Below are 22,705 nucleotides of genomic sequence, written 5' to 3' on the forward strand. Positions count from 1 at the left end.
TCTTTAAAAACTTGATAAAACCTGATCTTACTACTCAGACAATTTTCTTGTAACTCAGCTCTAGTAATCAACCTCTCACCTGAAAAGGCAGTCAAGCCATTACTTCTCACAGAAGAGGTAGATGTACAAGATAGTTTAGGTCTCTTTGAATCACTATCTCGCTGCTGGCTATGCAGTCTTGAATATGCTCCCTGAGTTCTCTCAGACTCACCATAACACCCAGATGTAAAATGAGAGGAAGAAGATGTAGACTGAAATAACATAAAAAAAAAAATTACAGACACTATTTCAAATGTACTTACACTGAACAAAAGTGTACATAATATAAGACTCACAAAAATAGTAAAGAATAACTTTAAGATGCAAAGCCTTTTTATTTAAAAATAATGAAGGAATTTATGCTTGTGTTCTTGATCAGCATTCCCAGGTTTACTCGAGACAGTCCTACCAACAAAAGCCAGTTTCCATTACAATCGGCATTATTTTTCCTTTATAGATATATGTGGCTTACAGGCGAAAAAGATATTCCTGACTTGTAAGATGCTACAAACATGATCAAATATAGCTTTACAGACCTCCAAGGAAACATAATTTTGCTGTCCAGAAATGGCCAAAACTGATCAGCTTTATTATTTTACTTCATAGTTTAACTAAACCAGCTTATTTTTCACCAACCTAAAATATACTTAGCTAAGGAGTCAGCTCTAGTTTCTATTAAGCTGTTTAGACCAGACATATTTTGATTACATTAAGCTCACGTGCAACTGAAACAGAGTAAAGAATGGGTACAAAACAATTTTTGCAGTGTACAGCACTGAAATAAAAGAGTTTTCAGAAACCAGTACTAAAAAAAAGAAAGAAAAATTAAAAAAAAACTGGGATAGCCTATAAAGCTGTTAGTCTGGTTACTTGCAGCCAAGGCATTCATTTTCTGTTTGAAATGTTTTGATTTTATTTTTTGATATAAAAAACTCGAGCTCAATCAAAAAGCTCAATTGAGCTGTTTGTCCTCCCAGAAAGTATCTACAATCAAGATCATTTAAGGATCAATCAAATTAGAGTAGATGTTATAGTTGTATTTTATTTTTATTTTGTTATGTTTTTTGCTAAGCTTATGCCACTACCTTTTATTCTTTAAAACTAAGAAATATCTAAGGATTTCTCTTATCCCATAATAAAAAACAGATGGGGAGACACAGAAAGTAACATCACAAACCAAGTACAAAGCCAGGTTAATTTCCCTCATGAATCATTTGTTTAACATATAACTTATCTTTTAATCATTTGCTATTTGATAAGTGGAAGTTTCAGAGTGCCTTCTGCAATGTTCACTTGCATTAGAACTTAATTTAAGAGAAAAATTAACCTCAATGGGAAAAAAATGTATCATTTTGAAATCTCTGTAGCACCAACTTAACTAGGTATGTAGGCCACTTACAGCAGACTCCATTTGCATTTCAACTATATGTAGAGACACCTACCATGACTTCCCCTGAAGGCCAGCATCTCCACACTAGTTCCTCCCTCCCCCTCACTTATCTCAGTGTCTTCACCTTTAAGTCACAGTAAGAAAACAAACACCTGCTTAAGGTGCGAACACTCTCTAGTACCCAAACACCTTTCAGTTTGAAAGTAAGCAGAATTTTTACTTGTTCACTATCTTCCCGCCAAGCACCTTCAGAGTTTTCCTCTTTTCCCATCTTAATATTTCTACTGCAATTGAGTGTTTTATTGTCACTCTACAGCGCATAAGCAAAGAAGCAAACTACTTTATTTTTGGAGTTGTGAAAGCACATTCTGGAGCCCAGTTAAGACAAGCTGTTAAGGCCTGAGTTTTGGATCCCAGTCAGATGACAGTTCAGCCTCCATTTTCTTTCACAGTATGCTGTAAGCAGCATGTAAGTAAGTACAGTCAGACTACGAAATACTCCTCCACAACTAGGTTTTCCAAAGCAGGTCTCCAAAACCATGAACTTTGTGTTAACTCACTATAGCTGGTACCATCCACACCCCCTAGAAATACCTGATGGAACAAGCTGAGTATAAACAATATTAACTTTGCCACCCATAGGACTAAAAACATGTATGAGATTCTAATCACCCCTTCATTTTTTCTTTTTAAATGGATACTTGCAGAGCCACTCTCACTTCAAATTTCTTAACTATTAGTAAAACTAATATATATTATTATTTTCATCCTCTGAATAATTTCTTAATACCGCTATCTTCTTGCTTTCCTTCCACCTTGACTTAGTAAGATCTACTTATCTAGAAACATTACAGTGAGCCCCTGCTAGCAGCTTTTCAGATTGGGAAGGCTAAGGTAAAACCCTGATTTTTTTTTTTTTTTTTTTAAAGTATTAAACATTAAAAATTCTCACCAATCTGCTTCTGCTTCCCAAAAATCTTCCAGAATGTGGATGATCAAGTGTCCCTGAGTAGCGAGTTGGAGAGGATGTTGTAAGCTTCCAAGGAGTTTCACGGGTGTCTCTTTCTCCAATTCCCCAGTCTCTACTGGAACTACTCAATACACCGGATTCCTGAAGAACAACATGCTTATCATATGCATCTTGTAACTCAAAATGAACTCAGTGTCTGATCTGAATATTGAAAACACAGGGAAGTGGAGGTACTAACAAATCTGGAAACCTTTTATGAGAAAGGGATACCCAAGAATAAATAAAACAGGCTTAAGAGAGAGCCACTGGCAAAAGGAAAGATTTTTTTAAATTACTTTCTAGCAATTATCAGCTCCTTTATCTGTCCTCTAATTTGACTGTGGACAATAAAAAGTTGAAGTGTAAGGCTTTTGAGGCATCACCCCAACTTAGATACTCCAGCAACAGGGGAGAATTAAGGACCTCTTAACTTTCAAGTTTTAAGTAAAAAAACCCACATACGTAGAAAAAGAGTTTCCATGACAGCAAAAGTGCCACAGCAAAAGTGGCTTTTCGGCCACTAAAGCAAGCCATCTGTCTTGTTCTGGTCATCAGTTTTAATATAGGAGAGAGTGGATACAATGAGGAGGGGGAAAAGAAGAAGAAAAATCATGTTTTGGGCCTACTAACAAATAATTGTTTTTACATAAGTAGCATGACCTGTCCTAGTAAAATAGCTGGGACAACAAATGTCAACTGTGTCATCAAGTTATTATTCCTTAAAAAGAAAAACCACGCTACTGCAAATTACACAGTATCTTCTCAGAGTCTTAAACGCTTCCCTTTTACCACTGCTTAAGTTTTTTATTTTTCTGCAGTCTATTCTAAGAATCCATCATTGCGCTATTGGTAGGCAAGGCTTGCAAATTAGTCATTATTAATTCCAATTACACTTCACGCAAGCAGCAAAAATGCATTTCCATTTTTCATTACAAAATTGAAATTTTTGTGTCTCTAAGTTTCTTATAAATCACTAACATTGAAGACCACTGTAAAACAGTAAAAAGCACTGGGTACAAAACCACTTTGGGCTTATGAAATAAGGTAAATAGTTTTAGTAGCTAATTTCAGACAAAGTGGAAAGATATTGAATCCACAGTTTGATATGCACAACAAACTAAGACTGTTTGGGAAACAGTCCTGCAAATAAACATTGTTTGCTGCATTACCTCAGAACAAAGCGCTCAAATTATTTGAAGTCTGATGTCTGTAGGGCAATGACTGTAACCTTTCTTTTTGTGTTTTCTCTTCCAAGAAATCTTTACCTTGGCCATACAGGCAAGTTTCTAATAATAAAACTGGGAACCGTTTAACATACAAATCTGTCTATCTTTAAGAGAACCTAAGGGATGAGGTTCTACACTACCAGTTTCACTGAATTTCAATGAATAGATGATAATTAAGGAAAAACATTGCAATTTAATTTGTTCCACAGAATAATCATTGAAATTGGTAAAATTAATAGAAATAACAGAAATCTAACCATTTTATTACAGCTAAGCAGAGTTTGTAAGTGATTATTTGTCCACGCTCTTTCTATGAAGTATTAATACTACAACTACAGTAGTTTCTGTCACCCATTTCTTAAAAGTTGTAGTATTAGGACTTAAAAAGCTGAAGAAATATTCACGTTCATCATTCTCACAAGCAAAATGAAACCTGAAAATAAAGTATCAGCCAGTAAGTTTTCTCATGTTTCAAAGTCTCAGTACAATTAATCAGGTTTCTAAATTATTTCATATATGGATAATCTGCCCATGGACACAAAACTACACAACTTTAAGATAAAAGTAAAGCGCTCTTAAAATGTTTTTAATATGAGCCATACCTGCAGACTTAACTGATCTTTAAATACTTGCCTTTCCTTTTTCTCCAGCTGCTAAGATTCTCAAGATCTGAGAATTTAATCTTATTTTAAGTGTCTGGATCACCACAGTAAAGACCTCAATCCAAGAACAACACACTCGCCCAGGACTGAAAGCCAGTTCATGGAACTACACCATCTACCATTCTAATGCCAACACAGCTTTTGGTAGCTGTGGCACCTCTGCACTGTGCTCATTTCTTCAAGAGATGTCCCAAGGCCAAAACAGAAAGAAAAAAAGCAACACATCGGGTATCAAAAAAGTGGCTTTAAGAGAAAGTAGGCATGATCAGGTACAATGCCAGGAAAGCTCAACCCAATCGCTATATCTGAAACTAAAAAAACCAAAAAACAAAAAAACCTCCGTTTGCCTTCTTCCTTCAGTTCAGCTTAAAACTATTTAACATCCCTTGTCAGAACTTAACAAGTAAAGCATTACACAAGGTATTCTAATTTTGGTGTCTATTTTTAGTAGCAGAAAAATGTGATCGGGAAAACATTCAAAACAATTTTGTACATTACACTTGACTCCATCATTGCATTAAAAAAAACCCCAAACTTCCACTTCATTTCTCACAAAATGGTTAACAATGTTGTATCATAAAACATAGGATTTTTTTTTCTCATACCATTACAATAATTTGATTTTTGTATTGTAAGTCACCTAGAAACAACGCTAGGTCACATACATCAGATTAGTTTACAATTAACCTGCTTGTTATGCCTCCTCAGATGAGCAGAGGCTACTACCCAGACTGATCTCAAAAGTGTATGACATACAAGAATTCATACCCATATGAAAAGAAAGGGAAGGGGAAGGAGAACAAACCCACCCGGTAGAAACCTTTCTTTTTTTTTTTTACCCCTACTCAAAACCAAATACTCAAAATTTGACTGCTCTGTCTCCAAAAGTTTTTGAGTTACGCTATAATCAAGTATGGTCTCTAGCTGCAGAAATGACTTTATATTAAAAAGCCAAGTCTCCAAGTTCTCTTTCCTCTATATACCCAAAGCACCACTGATAGTCATACATTTTCTTCTTCTAAATGACAAATCTTTTAAATTATTTGGAACTGAAGGAGCTCTTAATATTTTAAGGTAGGCTTCTGAATGGATTAACAAAGCGAAAAGGCCTGCCCATTCCATTCCTATCTGACTGGACTTAATCTTATTTAGACTATTGGTTTCTTCTTGCCCCAGTTCACTTGTAATCTTAACCTGCAAGCAATAATGGAATTTGCTCTTACCAACTCTGTAAGTACCAAAGGTTAGTCAAGAGAGGGAGCTTCCTATGCTTTTATCACTAAGCACTAGTCTCGTCTAACAAGCTCTCAGACTACCTTTTATGAATTGGAGTGGAAAGAAGGGATACAACACAATCTTCTATACAATTATTTTTCCCTCTGTTTTAATTAGAAAGTGTTATAAAGATCACTCCTCACATTAATAGCACTTTGCTCAACAGGAAATAGTCAAAAGACAATATGCAGTGCAGTGAACACACTGCAGTTCATGCAATAAATGAAATAATATAAAGTACACATAACTCTCTTGTGTTATAATTTCATAACAGTGGTAACACATCTAACTTCACAGCACCAGTCCAGCTCAAGACTCATCTTCTGATCAACAGCTTTCAGTGTGATATGTAGACTGTGTGGGTCCATAAAACCCTACAAAAGAGTAAGACTATCTGATTTGGTTTTGCTGAGCAGTCAGCCTGTGAAAAGTGTGTAGGAACCCAAAAAGCAAAAATGACTGAAGACTACGCTTAGACCCTCCCTATAGCCTATATATACTAATGAACACATGCCTGCTAGACATGGCAAAATATAACGCATATACATGTAATTGTGCTAAAAATAATTAATGCTCCATTACTTGTAAAACTGTTTCTGGAAAAGGCATTATATAATACAATGTCCCAGATAACTTGTCAGCAGGGACCAAACTCATAACCATTTTATCAAAAAATATGAACATTTAATCACAGAGTTAAGTTTCTGCAATTTCAAAGACCAAGATGGGCTTACATTTCTGGGCCCAAAACTGAGGTGAGAACTGCTGACAGGAGCAGAAACAAAATTATAAGATAATTGAGCCAAACAGCCATCAGTGGCTTCCACATGCCCAAAATAATTTCTGAAGCAGTTTAATCTCTACTTCCCATAGTATTCTTTCAAAGTGAAAGCACCTGCAGAGTGTGACTTCTTATTCTTAAGCATGGCTCCCCTCCCCCACAAAAGCAATTTGGTTAGTGAAAAATGTTGCATGTAAAACAGCAAATGTCTTTACCCTAGTCCTGTCTATTGCACACAAAGCCTAGTTGTATTAACATACTGACATGACAGCATGATGTATGCCTAAAGGTCCTCTTCTCACCTTCACAAAATGCAAAGAAAGCAGGTGCTGCAGAGCAGTACAGCCTACTGTCAACTCTTAGAACAGCAACACATTCCTGTACTTTTTGCATCATCACACATGAAGTGTAACGCCCTATACACATCAAAATTCAAACAAAATCCTGACCTCCCCTCAACAGAAAACACCATTTACCCAGGTTTAAGACTGCAGTGACTAGTGCCAAAACAGATCCATGGTATCAGGATGTCCTTCATTCACTGAACAGCTGATTTTTAAAGGTGCAGCTACAAACAAAAGCAGGTAAAGATGGCAAACCTAGAACTACCAGTTCACACTGTAGAATACTGTCATTGGCCTGGTTATTAAACCCTTGCATTTTAGAATTAATCTTGGTTTTTGTTCACAAATGTAAGCCCTGGGTGGGACTTTTCCTTATATTTCCCATTTTTTTTGTCTGGGTTTTAGTGTTTTTCTTAGTGAAAAACAGACATTAAATTAATTTGTACTTTACAGAAAGAGACAAAACACATTACCTGGTATCCAGATTCTAATCTCCGTGAAGATTCTCTTGCACTATATGCACCAGCTAAACTGTTTCCAGTCAATGTTCTAGATCCTAGCGAAGAGCTGGAGGCCTGAACAGATATCCTTCGAGGAATTCTTGAGGGTTTTGACTCCATTCTTTGTATCCTCTATAAGGACACACTGAGTATTTTTTCTTTTAGAAGCAGGGACCTACATGCAAAACATGCACAAGTCATTCTGAATGTATCATAAAAATGATTCACACATACAAATATTTACACAGTGCTTTGGTTTGACTGTGCATCAGCAAGATTAGGAAATGAGTTCTTACCCTAGTTTTTGTAATCTCTTCTTTACATCTCCTCCCATTCCATGTTGGAAAACTAGAAACATAGCCCCTTTTGCTATTCTCATTATTGTATTACAATATATTCTTGCTATTATATTACAAGTGGGACTCCCTTCAGAACTCTGCAGCACTAGTATTAACACAAAATGAGCCAGGAGTCAGAGAGAGAGTCCTCAGATTTCCTGAATTCTTTTTTTTTTTTTTTTTTGTTAATAAACTGCATCTCAACACTTGCAGAAACTACACCCAGCCTTATTCTTCAGGGTCAAAACTATGGAACTTCACCCTCCTGAGGACAAAAAAACCCATTTGCAGTCTACCTGCCCCAAAGAAATATTTCACTTCTCCAAAGACAACTCCCATGAAAATTTATGTATACTGTCTCATAGGTATATATAAATTTACCTTTGAGTCATTGAGTGTTTATTTCTCTTTTGGTATTTCTAGGTATCTCAGAAGAAATGCTGGTGCCTTTTTCACCTGAGAAGTGATTCCTGTCCTTGAAAGGATATCTTGACTTAACGTTGCTCAATAACTCCAGACAGATAGCTAACTGGTCTGCTAATATTCCCAGATTCTTCCTCCTCAGGATGATACAGACAGAATCAGACCACAAAAGGTAGCTCTTAAATAAAAAAATTAAGAGAACTGCAGTATCGTCAGTGGTGTGGTGCAGTGTGGGAAGAGTAGCGTGATAACTAACAACTCTAAAACAGATGGCCGAGAACTCCACTGGTACAAGGTGATTTGCAGAAGTGGTACAATCTGTTTTATTTAACCACTTTTAATTCTGGCCTAACCTTCTAAGAATGGGAATAAGCTATATCAGAAAAAAAAATTATCCATCAGTAAAGCACATTTTTTTTCCACACATAGAAACATAGAATCATTAAAGTTGGAAAAGACCTCTAAGATCATTGATTCCAATCGTCAACCCAACACTACCATGCCCACTAAACCATGTCCCTGATGACCCACGCTCATCAGTAACACAGTCTGTGAAAAGCTGCTGCATCAATCCTGACGTACCGCAGTTTCAAGTTGAGTTCACATACTCAGGACTTTTAATCTTAGCTGAATGTCATGCTGCATTACATATTCTACCTGGTAAAAGCTAGTTTGTACAGAACTCCATTGACCAAACAGTTGGAGAGCTGAGGTTAATTTCCTTAATGGAAGGTTTTTTAACCACTGTTCTGGTGCATGTTCAGTTGCTAGCTTTACAACACAGGTCACAACATAAAGTAGCCTAAATGCTTAATCTTGCAAGTATGACTTTTTTTTCTTTTTCTTTTTCTTTTTTTTTTTTTTAATTTGGAAGAAAAAAGTGATAGCATAAAGTATACCAAGTTTAAGTGAATGTTTACATTCATGTACAAAAGAGCTACTGGGTTGTATTAAGGAGACGCACAACAGCTTCTAGACCATGTTTCAGACATTAGCAACCCATTCGCTTTTGCCAGAGACATCACCAGTTAAACAAGATCAATTCAGGAATCTGAAATTCTCACTTGCCTAACTTTGGATTAGGAACCTGAAATCATGGATTCATTAAATTTCCCAGAACACATTTAAACCCCTAAGTAAATATTGAGCAATTGTATGCAATTCTTAAAGTTGTAAATACAGCTGTATTGATACGAATGCTCTAAGCAGTGTTCCAAAGTACAGAAGAACACTGTCAATCGTGGAAGTTTAAAAGAAATTCAGAAAGGACAAATCTAATAATCTAAGCCACCACCACTTCAAGTGGATTGTTTGTGCAATAAAATGTAACAATCATATTTGTTCATATTTGTATCATTAGATAAGACACTGTAATGATGGTTAATTTAAGCTTTAGAATAATCTGCCATAATGTGCACTGCAAGTCTAGTACTCGTCCGAAGCTGCACTGAGTATGAAAAAGTAACTATTCAAGTTGCAAACTGTGAAGCTAAATTAATGTCACAGTAATATAGACTAGGGTGTATGCTGGACAGGATAGCTGTAGGTCTTGATGAGATCGGACATCCAAAGCACGTTTATCTATGTTTTACCCTGATACAAAATATAAGGGACAGACACACAGAATAATGGATCCAATTCTGTACTATTAAGTACCTGACAAAGAGTGACAGCACTATCACTTTCGTTATGGATCCTTCTTTTTCTGGATCACTTTGCTTCAGATAGGCGTGGAACCAGATGAATTAAATAACAGATAAAAGTCAGACACAGACATATGTAGAATATGCAAAGGTTCTAGAAGGGATGGAAGCTCCTACCAGTAGAAATTAACGTCCAGATGAACAGAGGGGAAGAGACAGAAGTGTAAGAAGTTATAAGAACTTCAAGACTAAATTAGAGATCATCTAATACTAATAAAATTGCTTATGCACCATCCACAGAACAGACAAAATAAGAGCATTCAGATAGGAAGACTGTGGACACCAGAGCCAACTATCTCTAGAAGCTGAAATGGAGTCCAAGATCAGCAAATTGCTTCTACAAACATACATAAAAAGGCACAAGACTAATTTTCTCCTCCAGTGGTAACCCCAAGAGGCCAATGTTATCAATCAGCTTAATCTTCTAAATTAGCACAGGTTGCGATTTCAACCTGAATATGTCAGGATGATACTATCTATATATTTTCTTTTCCTAAGTAAAGAATCTTGCAAAAACTATACACAAAAAATGTGTTAAAACAAGATAAAGGCAGCATGTTAGAAAATGCAAAATTTAATATGCCCATTTATGCATACACATTATTATCAATTTCTTTAATACAACCATACATTTTTTCTGCATAGTAACAAACTGTTATTTTTCTGCACTCCTGGCCTCAGCCAGCAAACGACAAGGATCTGCTATAAAGATGAATCAGAGTTGTGTAAGAACAGGCATTTGTCAAGAGGAACCCTGCCTTGATTGATGCAGAGGTGGAAAGGTACTGAAAAAAGGGCCTTATGGTCTAGGCAAAGAACTTCTGCTTGAGGAAACTGGATTTTATCTTTGCCTTTCAACAAAGATTCAGTGACATGAAGCATGTCATTCAGACTAATAATTTTTTAAAAACCACTACACAGGAGCTCTTCCATTTCTGGGCATCCACCATAAAATTTACTTGGAATCCAACTAGCAGAAATCATGAAAGCATATATCTGCAACTGAAGTCAATGGAGCCATGACTTGAATATATTAGATAGATAAAACTAGATACTAGGCATCTCAGCTTTGGTAATCAATACTAGTAAGAAGTCTTCTGGGTTTTTTAGTTTGGGTTTGTTTTTGTTTCTTTTTTTTTTTTTGTCCAGAGTTCTTTGAAAACCATTTTAAGCACTGTACCCTGGAAGCTTGAGAAGCAACAGTCTTCACAGTTAGCTTGAATACACACAATATGCATATAAGGCTTATGCTGATCGTGGCAACACAGTGAGGTGGTCAAGGTGAACATGCTAATCTATCACAGAACAGAGCGAGACAGTGGTCTCACAACAATTAAAAAAAAATCATATTATTAAAACCACAGTAACACTTTTCTGCAAGGGGAATGTCATGTTTTTATAGCATATTTCAGAATGAGAACGGTTCCCTTTTACAGTATCAGCATCTTAAGGGGTTTTTTGAATGAGCACAAAGACACTCTAATTAAAACCTCGAACATTTACCCACACAGGAATTTAACAAATCCCAAGTGGTAATTAACATGCTGTAATGAGTTCTACAATGACAAAGTAGTCACCTCAATTTACACAGAAGGTAGTGAGGCCAATAAATACTTAAATGCCTTCTCTGAGGAACAAATACATAACAAAAAAAAAAAAAATCTAAGTTGTGTTGCAGTCCGAATTGATTTAAAAGCCTGTTGTTGCCACAAAGGAAAGGAACATCTTACTCAAATATGACACCTGCTGTGTTCTTCATTGAGCAACCTCAACACACTATCCTGGCAAAACAGACATCTGGCTTCTCCATCATTTTGACACTACTCATGCTGGTATGCAACAACAGAGAAATAAGAAAGGGAACAGCAGGGTGAGAAGCACTCTTCTCATCAAAGCAACATATTTCATCAGCTCATGCCATGTTATGCAACTTAGCAATCAAAACCTCATGGAAAAATCTGGAAACAACTCTTGTGTCTCCTGGAATACAGGACATATACAATGCCTCTCAAGACTTGGTAAGAAACCAAGTTCTGAAATCAAACTTTAAATTTAAAGCTGTACCTGGGAAACAGATGCCAACTTGTAACAGAAGGTGGAGTTGAACATCCTATTTTGAGTATACAGCTCAAATGTCCTATCCTTCTTGATCTGTCATCCCTCCAACTAAATTATAAAAGATCAACTAGACCTAACTTAGCCACGGATAGAGATAACAAGAGATAAAATATCCAAGAGGTCTTTGTGGGAAAGCAGTGTAATCTCAAAAGTAAAAATAACACAAACAGCAAATATTTCAAATAAAAACCTCTCACTCTTCCCCTCTTCTGCCCTAACCTCCTCTACTGAGAAATGAGGGGCGATTTGAGGTAGTCATGTCTACCAGTAAGTGAAGCCTTTACTAGTTTCCATGCTTCCTACTAACAGCTTAAAGCATTCTTGTACCCTCAATCAGAGGGAAGCACACGCTTCACTCACAGCATCTAAATTCAAGTTTTCTATCTTGGAACTATGTGGTGACAATTCTACCTAAGACTTGAGCTTTTAGGTCTACAGATTTTTGCATGGTTTGATATACAACTGTTCGTAAGACTTTCTCCCGAGCAACTTGTTATCACCTGCCTTCCTCCGTGTTTAACCGCAATCACGTTTTTATGACAAACAAGATGGGAGTTCAGGGACAATTCTCTCAATCTGGGCGATTCTTTGTTCGAGGTAATTTCTCAACCTCCAACCAAGGAAGACTGACAAAAAACTCAGCAGCCTCTCAGGAGTCCCACGAGCAAGAAAAATATTTACAAACGCCGATCGTCTGCCTATGCTGCAGCAGCTGATGCCATGACGCTGGACTGTTCCCCAGACTGGAGCCAGCAGGCTCTAGACACCGGGTGTTCCGCAGAGCCGCTGTGGAGGACACCATACCCTCCCCCCTCGGCTTGAAGGGAGAGGCCTGGCCAGCAATGATGACTTTATCGATCGGGGGAGAAACATGGTTGCCCACCCCAGGTACCTACATTAATTCTTACACGCGCTCCAGGCCAACGCCAAACTGGGGCTCGCGCCAGGCTGAAGGGCAGCGCCGACCGCTCTGCCCCGACGCCGCAGGGCTGAGGCTCCTCAGAGGGAGGAAGGGAAAGGGGGACAGAGGGTGTCACACAGCTCCGCTGCCAGAGAAGGCGCGGAGGCGCGCGGCCGCCAGAGGTGCTCGCAGACAGAAGGGCGGAGGAGCCAGGCGCCAGCCCCAAGACAAAATGGCTCCCCCCAGCCCTGGCGCGGAGCCGCCGGCCCCGGCCCCGCACACAGGCGCAGGCTGGGCCGCACAGGGAGATCTTCCCCTCCTCGACACCGCAAGCGGTCTGTACTCACTCTCGCGGCACAACCCGCACAACGCAGACATTCAGGAGCTGAGGATCCACCGGAGGGGCCAAGTCGGGCCGGGCCCACGGGCTGCCACGCCAAACCAGCCGCCTCTCCCTGCAACACAATGGCGACAGCGCCGAGACTGCACGACTGTCAATCACCACCCGCGCCCCGCCCATGCCCAGCTCTCGCGAGAACTGCGGCGGGAGCAGCCTGGCGGCGGGTGGGGGCGGGCGGCCGCTCGGCGGGGCGTCCCGCCTGGCCGCGCCGGTCGCGGGGGTGGCGGGAGCGGCGGGCGGCTGCCGCCGGCCGGTGTTTGCAGGCGGCGAATGGTGCCAGGAGGACACCCGAGATCGCATTTCGCACTGCCTGCCTCATCTGTTAGAGATTGAAGTTACGGCACTCCGCAAAATGAAGGTGATCTGAAAAACCCTCATAGTAAAGACAGAATTTCTTTTCTTTTTGTGGAGAAACATCCCAAAAGCCACAGTTTGAATCGACTTTCAAGTTCAACGTTCTGCCTTAAACCTGCAAGCGGAGTTTCTGAGTTTTTTTTCCTACGCTACATACTCTTCCTAGTTTCAATATTGTTTTATACCTAAATCCACTGTACCTCATGAACAGCCACACGTAGCCTGGATTTGACCTCAGTTCCCTGGAGGACATGGTGGGACGGGGATGTTGGAGAAAGCCTCCTCAACTGCAAAGCAATGGAAATGCCATTCATTTTAATTGTATTCAGACTTCAGTTTTGTCCTCTTCAAAGTAATACACATTGGCAGACATTTTAACTTGAGGGGAGGGTTTTGTATGACTTATGAAATCAAGAGACAATCAAATTCTGAAAATGCCAAGCCTTCACAAAATCTCTGACAATCCTAAACAAATGGTTTCCAGTGTCCCTGCCCACTACAGAATATGGCAGACATCTCACACTATTGTGTTTTCTGAATCGTGCTCTGAAGAAGACATGTGTTATTACTACGGAGTCTAGGCTTCTGTCACTGCAGTCACAAGTCTCGGTATTTTACTGATCCAATATCCATCTGTCACCAGCCTACAGTAGGGCTTTTCTGAATCTCAGTATCACAGTGAGTGCCCTAGATTGCATTGTTGCAAGTCAGATAAAGGGGTATGCAATAGTAGCAGGCTGGGCATTCTTCAAGGGAGGAAAAAAAAGAAAAAAAAAAAAAAAACAAAAAACCAGAAAACACGACCAGCCACCCTGGCACATACAAATTCAATGTGTGCATGCCTAATAGCTCTGACAGATCTGGGACACATGTAAGACCAGCCAGGCTGGTTAGAAACTAGCCTGGTGGCATCTCTAAATTATAGGACAGTCCTGTGTTTAGCAATATTCTTGATTCTGTTTTCCCATTCATGCTTTTAAATGCGTTTTGCCATATGTTTGGATTGTGACGGGTTTTGTTCACTGATTCTCTTCCATAGAGAAATGGTGGGCAAAGTACTACTGTATTGGAGACGAGGACAAAGGGATGGGAAGAGCTGGAGGCAGAGAGAGAAGCAATTGAACAAAAACCGATAGAAGAGAAAGGCTGCTGGTTTTTTGGTGATGGACATGTTCCTTTTCACCAGCATGCCCAAAGGAATGCTTACTGGACTTGGAAAAATCTTGTCTACAGCAGCCAGAAGCAGGCTGCTGCCCCTGCCAATACCATTTATTTGGCATATCCGTCTCCAGGGAAAGAGGACAGCTGGGAATGGACTTCATGAATCATTCCAGCTGGAGCGGTTGCCCTTTTTCCTGGTTAGCAAACAAGAACGCTTATAGAAAGGGTTAGATCTACATTAAATGCAATCCTTAAAGGAGGCATTCTGTCTTTTAGTCATGCAAATCAACTGTAATTCACAGATCAAGTAAAATGACTGTGTGAATGTAAAGGACAGAGCATACAGCCCTCCTGCAGCCAGAACAGATCATGGCTACCACTAAGCAAGCCCATTATGCTTTTCTTTTTAAAAGCAAGTTAAAAGGTAAGTAGGGTAAGCTCTATCCAATACAAAACTTCAGAGCTCTTCAACTCAGTCTCACTATCATCAGAAGAGGATTTACTGGGGGTGCTAAGAAAGACGTCATACCATTCACTACATTAGCCCTGTCCAATGCAATGCACAATTTGTATTACTTGAGGGTTGATGCAATACCCTTTTACTAGCAATTCATGAACCATTTGTTGGCCATACTCCTGTCACAACTTTATTCCTCTTCTCAGAACAAAAAAAATTACACTATCACCTGAGCTCATAGGCTTGCATGTTTTTTAATTTGCATAATGGATCAAAAATCTACCCTGGAATATTGCAACAGTGCATAAGTAAATAAATTTAATTACAAATATACAAAATCGTGAAAGGTTAAGATATAACAATCAATATCACCACGTTGCACAGACTTCTCTACATTGTGAATCATTGCTAAAATGGCACCATTTAATGTGCCTGGAATACAGTTTGGGATTTGTCTTAAGGAGAATGTCAAAATGTTGGGTGATAGTGGCTGAAGTCACAAAAGCCTGTGTAATAATATGCTTGTAAATGGCAAAGCAGCAGGTTTAGAGTACATCTGCTTTATTGTCCTTTAACCATATCAAAGTATGGAAATAGACAGATTCAAGTCAGATAATTATTAACAGACTTACTATCCAAAACTGTCCATTCTTACATCCTCTCCCAAAAGCTGTTTTTCCACAAATGACTGAACTTTTCATAGAGTCTGTCCTTCACTTCAGTAGATCATAGTCTGAAATTTTAAGATGATCTGAAATTGGTGTTGTCTAGTTGTCTAGTTTTAACTAGACTTCACTAACCCATGTTAGTAAGTCATTCTTAAGTAAAATTCACTTCTAATAACCATCTGGAAATAGACACTTCCCAAAGAGTTTTCACAACATTTCTGACCAGACTGCAAGAATTTTATTAGAGCGCACTAATTTTTTTTTTTTTTAATGCAGTTTAGATTGCATCTTGAATATTCATTTTGTTATGAAGGACTTCAGGCAATATCCTAAGAATTTTGACCCTCTCCTTTCAGTGAGAAATGGCAGCAAAAAGGTCCCAATCAAGAAAAGGTTTTTGGATGTGGCATGTCTTCACATAGATGGTCCCAAATATTACAGGAACGATTCACGTTGTAAAGCTGGGGAAAGGCAGGAGGAAGACCTCCATGGATAGCAGACATTGTGTCCTATAAAAAGGAAAATGTATCCTTTAGTCAAAAGTCCATTCAACACTTACTATGAAATACAGTTTTTGGAATACACCACCTGCTGTGTGCGTGTAGCTTAGACTGCAGAAAAGGAATAGGTTGAAGAACTTGCAGACAGACAAAACCAGGGCAATCTCAAATCACCCTTTTACTGTGTTCTTTTCTGCATTGAAAAGTTACTATAGGTTGTATGTGGACTTGTTCTTTTTATTGTACCAGCTAAAACAAATACTATGGAATAGTCCCTGCAGTTGACTTTATTCAGATTCCAAGGGCTATCTTCAATTAGTTTAACCCTTGCCTTTTCTTCTTTGCGTTGTACTTTACCAGCAGGCTGTCACGTGCACTATAGTTACTGAGCATGACACTAAATGTATTCTAGGTTCCCCGGCTCCCAGCCTGCCCGGAGGAGTTGTGGGGTTGCTCCTGGTTCACTCGCTAAGCAGTAAGGCTGCACCATATAAGTAAGTTTAGCACATGTCACAGAGGGGGGAAAACTGGCATGTGAGGAAAAGCAGAGTTCATGTATGGCTGCCTATGGTAAACATTGCACAGGAAGATTTCTGAAAGTGGGCAGTGAACTAGAAAGTTGTCCTCAGAGGACAAATGCAAATGACGGTCCACAGCTTAAACAAGCCTTGTAAGTATGGTGACAGTGAAAGGCTCGTTCTAACCATCCAAACTGCAAAGTACACAGTACTGGTATGAAAAAAAGAAAAAAATACTAATTTATTGCAGAGACGAAAGAATTTAGAACAGATAAAGCCTCAAAGAAACTACTGTAATACTGCCAGTGAGAAACATTGCATAATTCTTCTAGAAATAAATAATTAATAAAAATACATGTCTAGCCTTTACGATGCAGGCATTTTGAACATGGTAATTTTTTAAGGCAAGGTGAAAATCACTGCTTTTAAATTTTTTGATATGGAAAACTAATTTAAATAAAAACTAATTTTGATATGGGAAGCTTTGAAACTAAAAGACTTTTTAACTTTATGAAAATCAAACTGAAATAATTTTGGCCCATAAAGATCCCAGTTTCGTGAGATAAAACTCTGCGGTGCACACCTATTTTTAAAAGGTTTTCTTCTTGTTACTTTATAAATCGATACTTCCTTTTCAGTATCCAGAAAAAAATCATTGTCCAGTGTTCCTGATAGCTAATATTTTTTTAAAGCATAAAAATATTTACTTCTTTCTGTTATCAATTTATTTAATCAAGAAGGTTTTATGTGCCTTCTGAATTACATCTGTTCTTGCTTTAAAAGAGTGTAAAGAAGAAGGCAATTGAACCATATTAATAGATTAAATTTGTCGGGTAATAATACTTTTGGGTAGACGGACCAAGTGTACCCATATCTTCTTTTTAAATTTTAGTTTTAGACTACAGATATATTTTGCAAGCTAAAATAATGCATCTTTAAAATTACAGAAACATTTTAGAATTGATAAAAATGATTTGGTTTTGTTTTATAAAGGTGGTTTGTTCTTTTTTTACTGTAGTTACTATTTCTGGAATTCTATTATAGAAAGTATCAATGTTTTAAAATCTTTGTTTAAAGTTGACTTCCTTCAACTGCATACTCCAAGTCAGGAAGAAGTCTAAAGCTCTATGAGGCACAGAACTCAACTTTTGGTAATATTTTATTCACCGAGGAGCTCTTACAGCTGATTTGAATTAAAAACATTGATTAAAATGCTTCTGCTAGTTTGTCTTCTCAGAATACCTATAGTCTCTTTCACTCATTTCTGTGGAATAACTAGTCTTCTTTCTAAAGCCAAGGCAAGTATATAGCAGAGATACATAAACTTAAAGCAAAAGAAATAATTCAAAACTAACATATTCTTCAGCAGACAACAGGAACCACAACTACCTTGGCCACTGTTATGAGAGACAACAAAAAATGAGAGACAACAAAAAATGCTTTTACAAGTATATTAATGACAAAAGGAGAGCCAAGGAGAATCTCCATCCTCTATTGGATGCAGGGGGGAACGTTGCCACCAAGGACGAGGATAAGGCTGAGGTACTCAACGTCTTCTTTGCCTCAGACTTTAATAGTCAGAGCAGTTATCCTCAGGGTACTCAGCCCCCTGAGCTGGAAGACAGGGACGGTGAGCAGGATAAACCCCCATAATCCAAGAGGAAGCAGTTAACGACCTGCTACGCCACCTGGACGCTCACAAGTCTATGGGGCCGGATGGGATCCACCCGAGGGTACTGAGGGAGCTGGCGGAGGAGCTTGCCAAGCCACTCTCCATCATTTACCAGCAGTCCTGGTTAACTGGGGAGGTCCCAGACGACTGGAGGCTTGCCAATGTGACGCCCATCTACAAGAAGGGCTGGAAGGAGGATCCGGGGAACTACAGGGCGGTCAGCCTGACCCCGGTGCCAGGGAAGATCATGGAGCAGTTCATCTTGAGGGCGCTCACAAGCCATGTGCGGGACAACCAGGGGATCAGGCCCAGCCAGCACGGGTTCATGGAAGGCAGGTCCTGCTTGACCAACCTGATCTCCTTCTATGAGCAGGTGACCCGCTAGTGGATGAGGGAAAGGCTGTGGATGTGGTCTACCTGGACTTCAGTGAAGCCTTTGACACTGTCTCCCACAGCATTCTCCTAGAGAAGCTGGTGGCTCACAGCTCAGACAGGTCCACTCTTCGCTGGGTAAAAAACTGGCTGGACGCCCGAGCCCAGAGAGTTGTGGTGAAGGGAGTTAAATCCAGTTGGGGGCCGGTCACGAGCGGTGTTCCCCAGGGCTCAGTGCTGGGGCCGGTCCTGTTCAATATCTTCATCAACGATCTGGACGAGGGGATCAAGTGCTCCCTCAGTCAGTTTGCAGATGACACCAGGCTGGGCGGGAGTGTTGATCTGCTGGAGGGTGGGAAGGCTCTGCAGAGGGACCTGGACAGGCTGGGTCGATGGGCCGAGGCCAATGTATGAGGTTCAACAAGGCCAAGTGCCGGGTCCTGCACTTCGGCCACAACAACCCCAGGCAACGCTACAGGCTTGGGGAAGAGTGGCTGGAAAGTGCCCAGAGGAAAAGGACCTGGGGGTGCTGGTCGAGAGCGGCTGAACACGAGCCGGCAGTGTGCCCAGGTGGCCAAGAAGGCCAACGGCATCCTGGCCTGTATCAGAACTAGTGTGGCCAGCAGGAGCAGGGAGGTGATCGTGCCCCTGTACTGGGCACTGGTGAGGCTGCACCTCAAATCCTGTGTTCAGTTCTGGGCCCCTCACGACAAGAAGGACATTGAGGTGCTGGAGCGTGTCCAGAGGAGGGCAACGAAGCTGGTGAAGGGCCTGGAGCACAAGTCTGATGGGGGGCGGCTGAGGGAACTGAGGTGGTTTAGCCTGGAGAAGAGGAGGCTGAGGGGAGACCTCATCGCGCTCTACAACTGCCTGAAAGGAGGTTGTAGCCAGGTGGGTGTTGGTCTCTTCTCCCAAGTAACAGCGATAGGACGAGAAGAAACGGCCTCAAGTTGCGCCAGGGGAGGTTTAGACTGGACATTAGGAGAAATTTCTTTACTGAAAGAGTGGTCAGGCCTTGGACCAGGCTGTCCAGGGAAGTGGTGGAGTCACCATCCCTGGAGGTATTTAAAAGACGTGTAGATGAGGCGCTTAGGGACATGGTGTAGTGGGCATGGGGGGGTTGGGTTGACGGTTGGACTTGATGATCTTCGAGGTCTTTTCCAACCTGTATGATTCTATGATTCTATGATTCTATACCTTTCGCGTTTCCAATAGCTTTTATTATATGCTTAAAAAAAGAAAAAAACATGTATTGGCATACCTTGTACACAAATATCCTAATAAATAGGAAGAACTCTTCACCTGAAATCACATATACGGATTGATTTCCATTTTTTTAATATATGAAGCTAATAGTGAAAAGTCACAAAACATTTCAGAGAAAATAGAGTGTTTAGACATCAATATTCTCTTCCCTCTTCCTATCCAGGATGATGTCTTCAGTTAGGGACAGTGCTTGCAGGTTTAAGAATACCTGATCTCAGCAGGTGCAGAAAAACCTGGGTGACAGTTAATTTCTACTGCTTAACCCAGGCTAGAGCAGTGGAAATTACTCCTTTGAAGATGAAAATGTCTTTGCTTATTGTCATTTAAGAAGAAATTTTTGCTACTGAAAACTTGAGAAAACTTGGATAGCCTTAAGATATCTTTCTGTGTGCCTAAGCTATAAGAATTAAATAATTGCACAAAACCAACACATATAGATACATAAACATATGGGGTTAAAAAAGTTTTTGAACAAGAATAATGGCAATGTAAGATTTTATTGAAGTCTACCTGAGCTCAGTTACTGAGGACAGTATGTAAATAGGGTGGGGAGTACAATATGTTTTGCTACTGTGTTGATGAGAATGGACCGGAATCCAGGAACAAGATAATTATTGTTATTGTATTATTGTGACTAATTTAGTGTTAAAGCAGAGAAGGAAGTGGGAGGAGCAAAGCATCAGGAATTATTAGTTGCATGTACACACAACAAGGGGATCATTGTTCTTTTCCTGTAATTGAAATAGAGGCAGTAGAGTTGTCTCTCTCTCCCCCCCTCTCGAAATAACTATTTGAATGTATTTATTTATTTTCCTTAATTTATATTATGTCCATCATTTTTATGGGTAGGAACAAATGACTATGATTAAAACAGAAGACATTTTCAACTCTTGGTGAAACTACACCTTCTGTTGCTGTTGCTATATGGTTCAAAAGATTAATATCCCTTTCTTGACGTTCAACTAAGAAAAAGTCAAAATGAACAGTTGTGTTTTGCTGTGCACTTAATAAGACCAGAGTAGATCTCTTCTGGTGCCTAACACAAATGAGAAAATAAATATCACGACGATTTGACTTAATAAATGAAGTGTAGGATTAGGAACATAGTCCCGGCTTCTACTGTTATATGTACCAGAAGTGTATTTCACCTGTGGAAAAGCTGCTCACCTACTCCCTGGCTGCCTGACTCTCTTCTGCTTTGCAGTGCAGATGTGGTAGGTAAAGTAATGTGATTTTTAAAAAAGACATAATTATCGATTTAAGACGAAAGGGCATGTACATAAATACAACAAAGGCCTAGTTAGAGTTTACCCGATAACAAGTGATTTGCACTAAAAAAACAAACCATATTTTCTACTGTGTCCATTTTATACCAGCTTAAGATACAGAAATTGAAGGAGAAAAGAAAAGGATTTTGTTTTGACGAAGGATGGGGAGCCACCAGGCAGCAGAGACGGGACGGGGGAAGAGGGGAGATGAGGTCACACTTCTGCTTTGGTGTAAGGTATTCTTGGAGGTTTTTATCAGGGAGGCCTGAGGCAGCGTATCTTCACCTTTGCCTCCCAGAGAGAGGGTTGGTAATAACAAGAGGGCGACGTAGACAATGCTGGAAACAGATCAGGGAGTAAGGATGCTCCTTGACTCCATGGGATATTGGACAACTGAGGCGTTTTTGTTGCCTTTTGTTGAGTTTGTCACTGATGTGATGGTATGCGCCGTCAGTGTTTCACGGGCGTGATACTGGACACTCACAGTGTTTGTGTGAAGATTCACCAAATACCAGACTCGCGGCCCAGAGCTGTATGTCGAAAATAGGTGGTGACACACATCTTCAGTCTTCATTTTTATGATGACTGATTATTTTATCCTCACAGACTGATGCTACAAGATATCTTTTCTTTCTCAGGTGCCATTAAAGGTCAAGCAAGAATGTAACTGGGTTTAATGCTTCATGTCTTTTTTCTGAGAACGTGCTATAGGCAAGTTACCTGAAGCAGGCTTCTGCGTTCATCTAATTGGAATGAACTCGGGGCAATCTCAGGCAGCAGACGATGCTTTAGCCGTGGACTCCTGAGTGCGGTGTGCAGTCCCGGTAAGCAGGTTCAGCCTTTCCTTCTGCACGCTCCTACTCTTTGTGCTGAATCACACGAAGTTGTTCTGACCTCCCGATAAACGTTCTCATTTATTTTTATGCCTCCCAATGGAACAGGCTGCCCATAGCATGCTGCTATTATATGCTGACTTTCAGGATCTGCTTTTTGCCAGTACTTTATGTGAGGTCAATATAATTTGCTTGTATTTGGCAGCAGAAAAAAATGGTTTCACACTAGACAATCCCAAAATATTTTCATACTTTATAACGTGTCTGTTCTCTGCGCTTACCGCTCTTTGGGAGAGTGCTCAGCTTTGCTGTGCCTTTCCACAATCCCACGCTCTCCCTCATCAGAGCCCGAAGCTACGGGCTGTCGCATGACTGTTGAAAGAAATGTCAGGGAGAGGGAGCTAGGTGGGTGGGTGTCTGTGCGCGCGCGCGTGCGCGTTGGAGAAGGACATTTATAAATAAGAGACATGGGTGTTAATACTTATGGTGACTAACGAACAGGAAATACTATGGGGCAAGCATACCAG

At 40.0% G+C, this 22,705-nt stretch overlaps 1 protein-coding gene across 16 annotated transcripts in view; it reads right to left on the reverse strand.

Annotated features, from left to right (window-relative positions):
• Positions 1 to 13,222, reverse strand: part of MARCHF7 (membrane associated ring-CH-type finger 7) — a 43,322-nt gene extending 30,100 nt beyond the window's left edge. For 5 of the 16 annotated variants that reach the window (XR_012674016.1, XR_012674017.1, XM_075152555.1 and 2 more), the window contains exons 1-4: positions 13,057 to 13,221; positions 7,200 to 7,401; positions 2,382 to 2,540; positions 80 to 251 (exon numbers count right to left, since the gene is read on the reverse strand). Coding sequence is in view for 13 of the 16 variants with exons in the window: in XM_075152555.1 (XP_075008656.1) it covers positions 80 to 251; positions 2,382 to 2,540; positions 7,200 to 7,346 (478 nt within the window). In the remaining 3 variants the exon portion in view is untranslated. Of the gene's footprint in view, positions 1 to 79; positions 252 to 2,381; positions 2,541 to 7,199; positions 7,402 to 13,056 lie in introns of all 16 variants that reach the window. The other 11 variants (XM_075152550.1, XM_075152554.1, XM_075152551.1 and 8 more) reach the window with 5 other exon arrangements.
• Between the last annotated feature and the right edge of the window lie 9,483 nt (positions 13,223 to 22,705).

This window comes from Calonectris borealis, chromosome 6 (genome assembly GCF_964195595.1).
Source record: "Calonectris borealis chromosome 6, bCalBor7.hap1.2, whole genome shotgun sequence".
Taxonomy (NCBI): domain Eukaryota; kingdom Metazoa; phylum Chordata; class Aves; order Procellariiformes; family Procellariidae; genus Calonectris; species Calonectris borealis.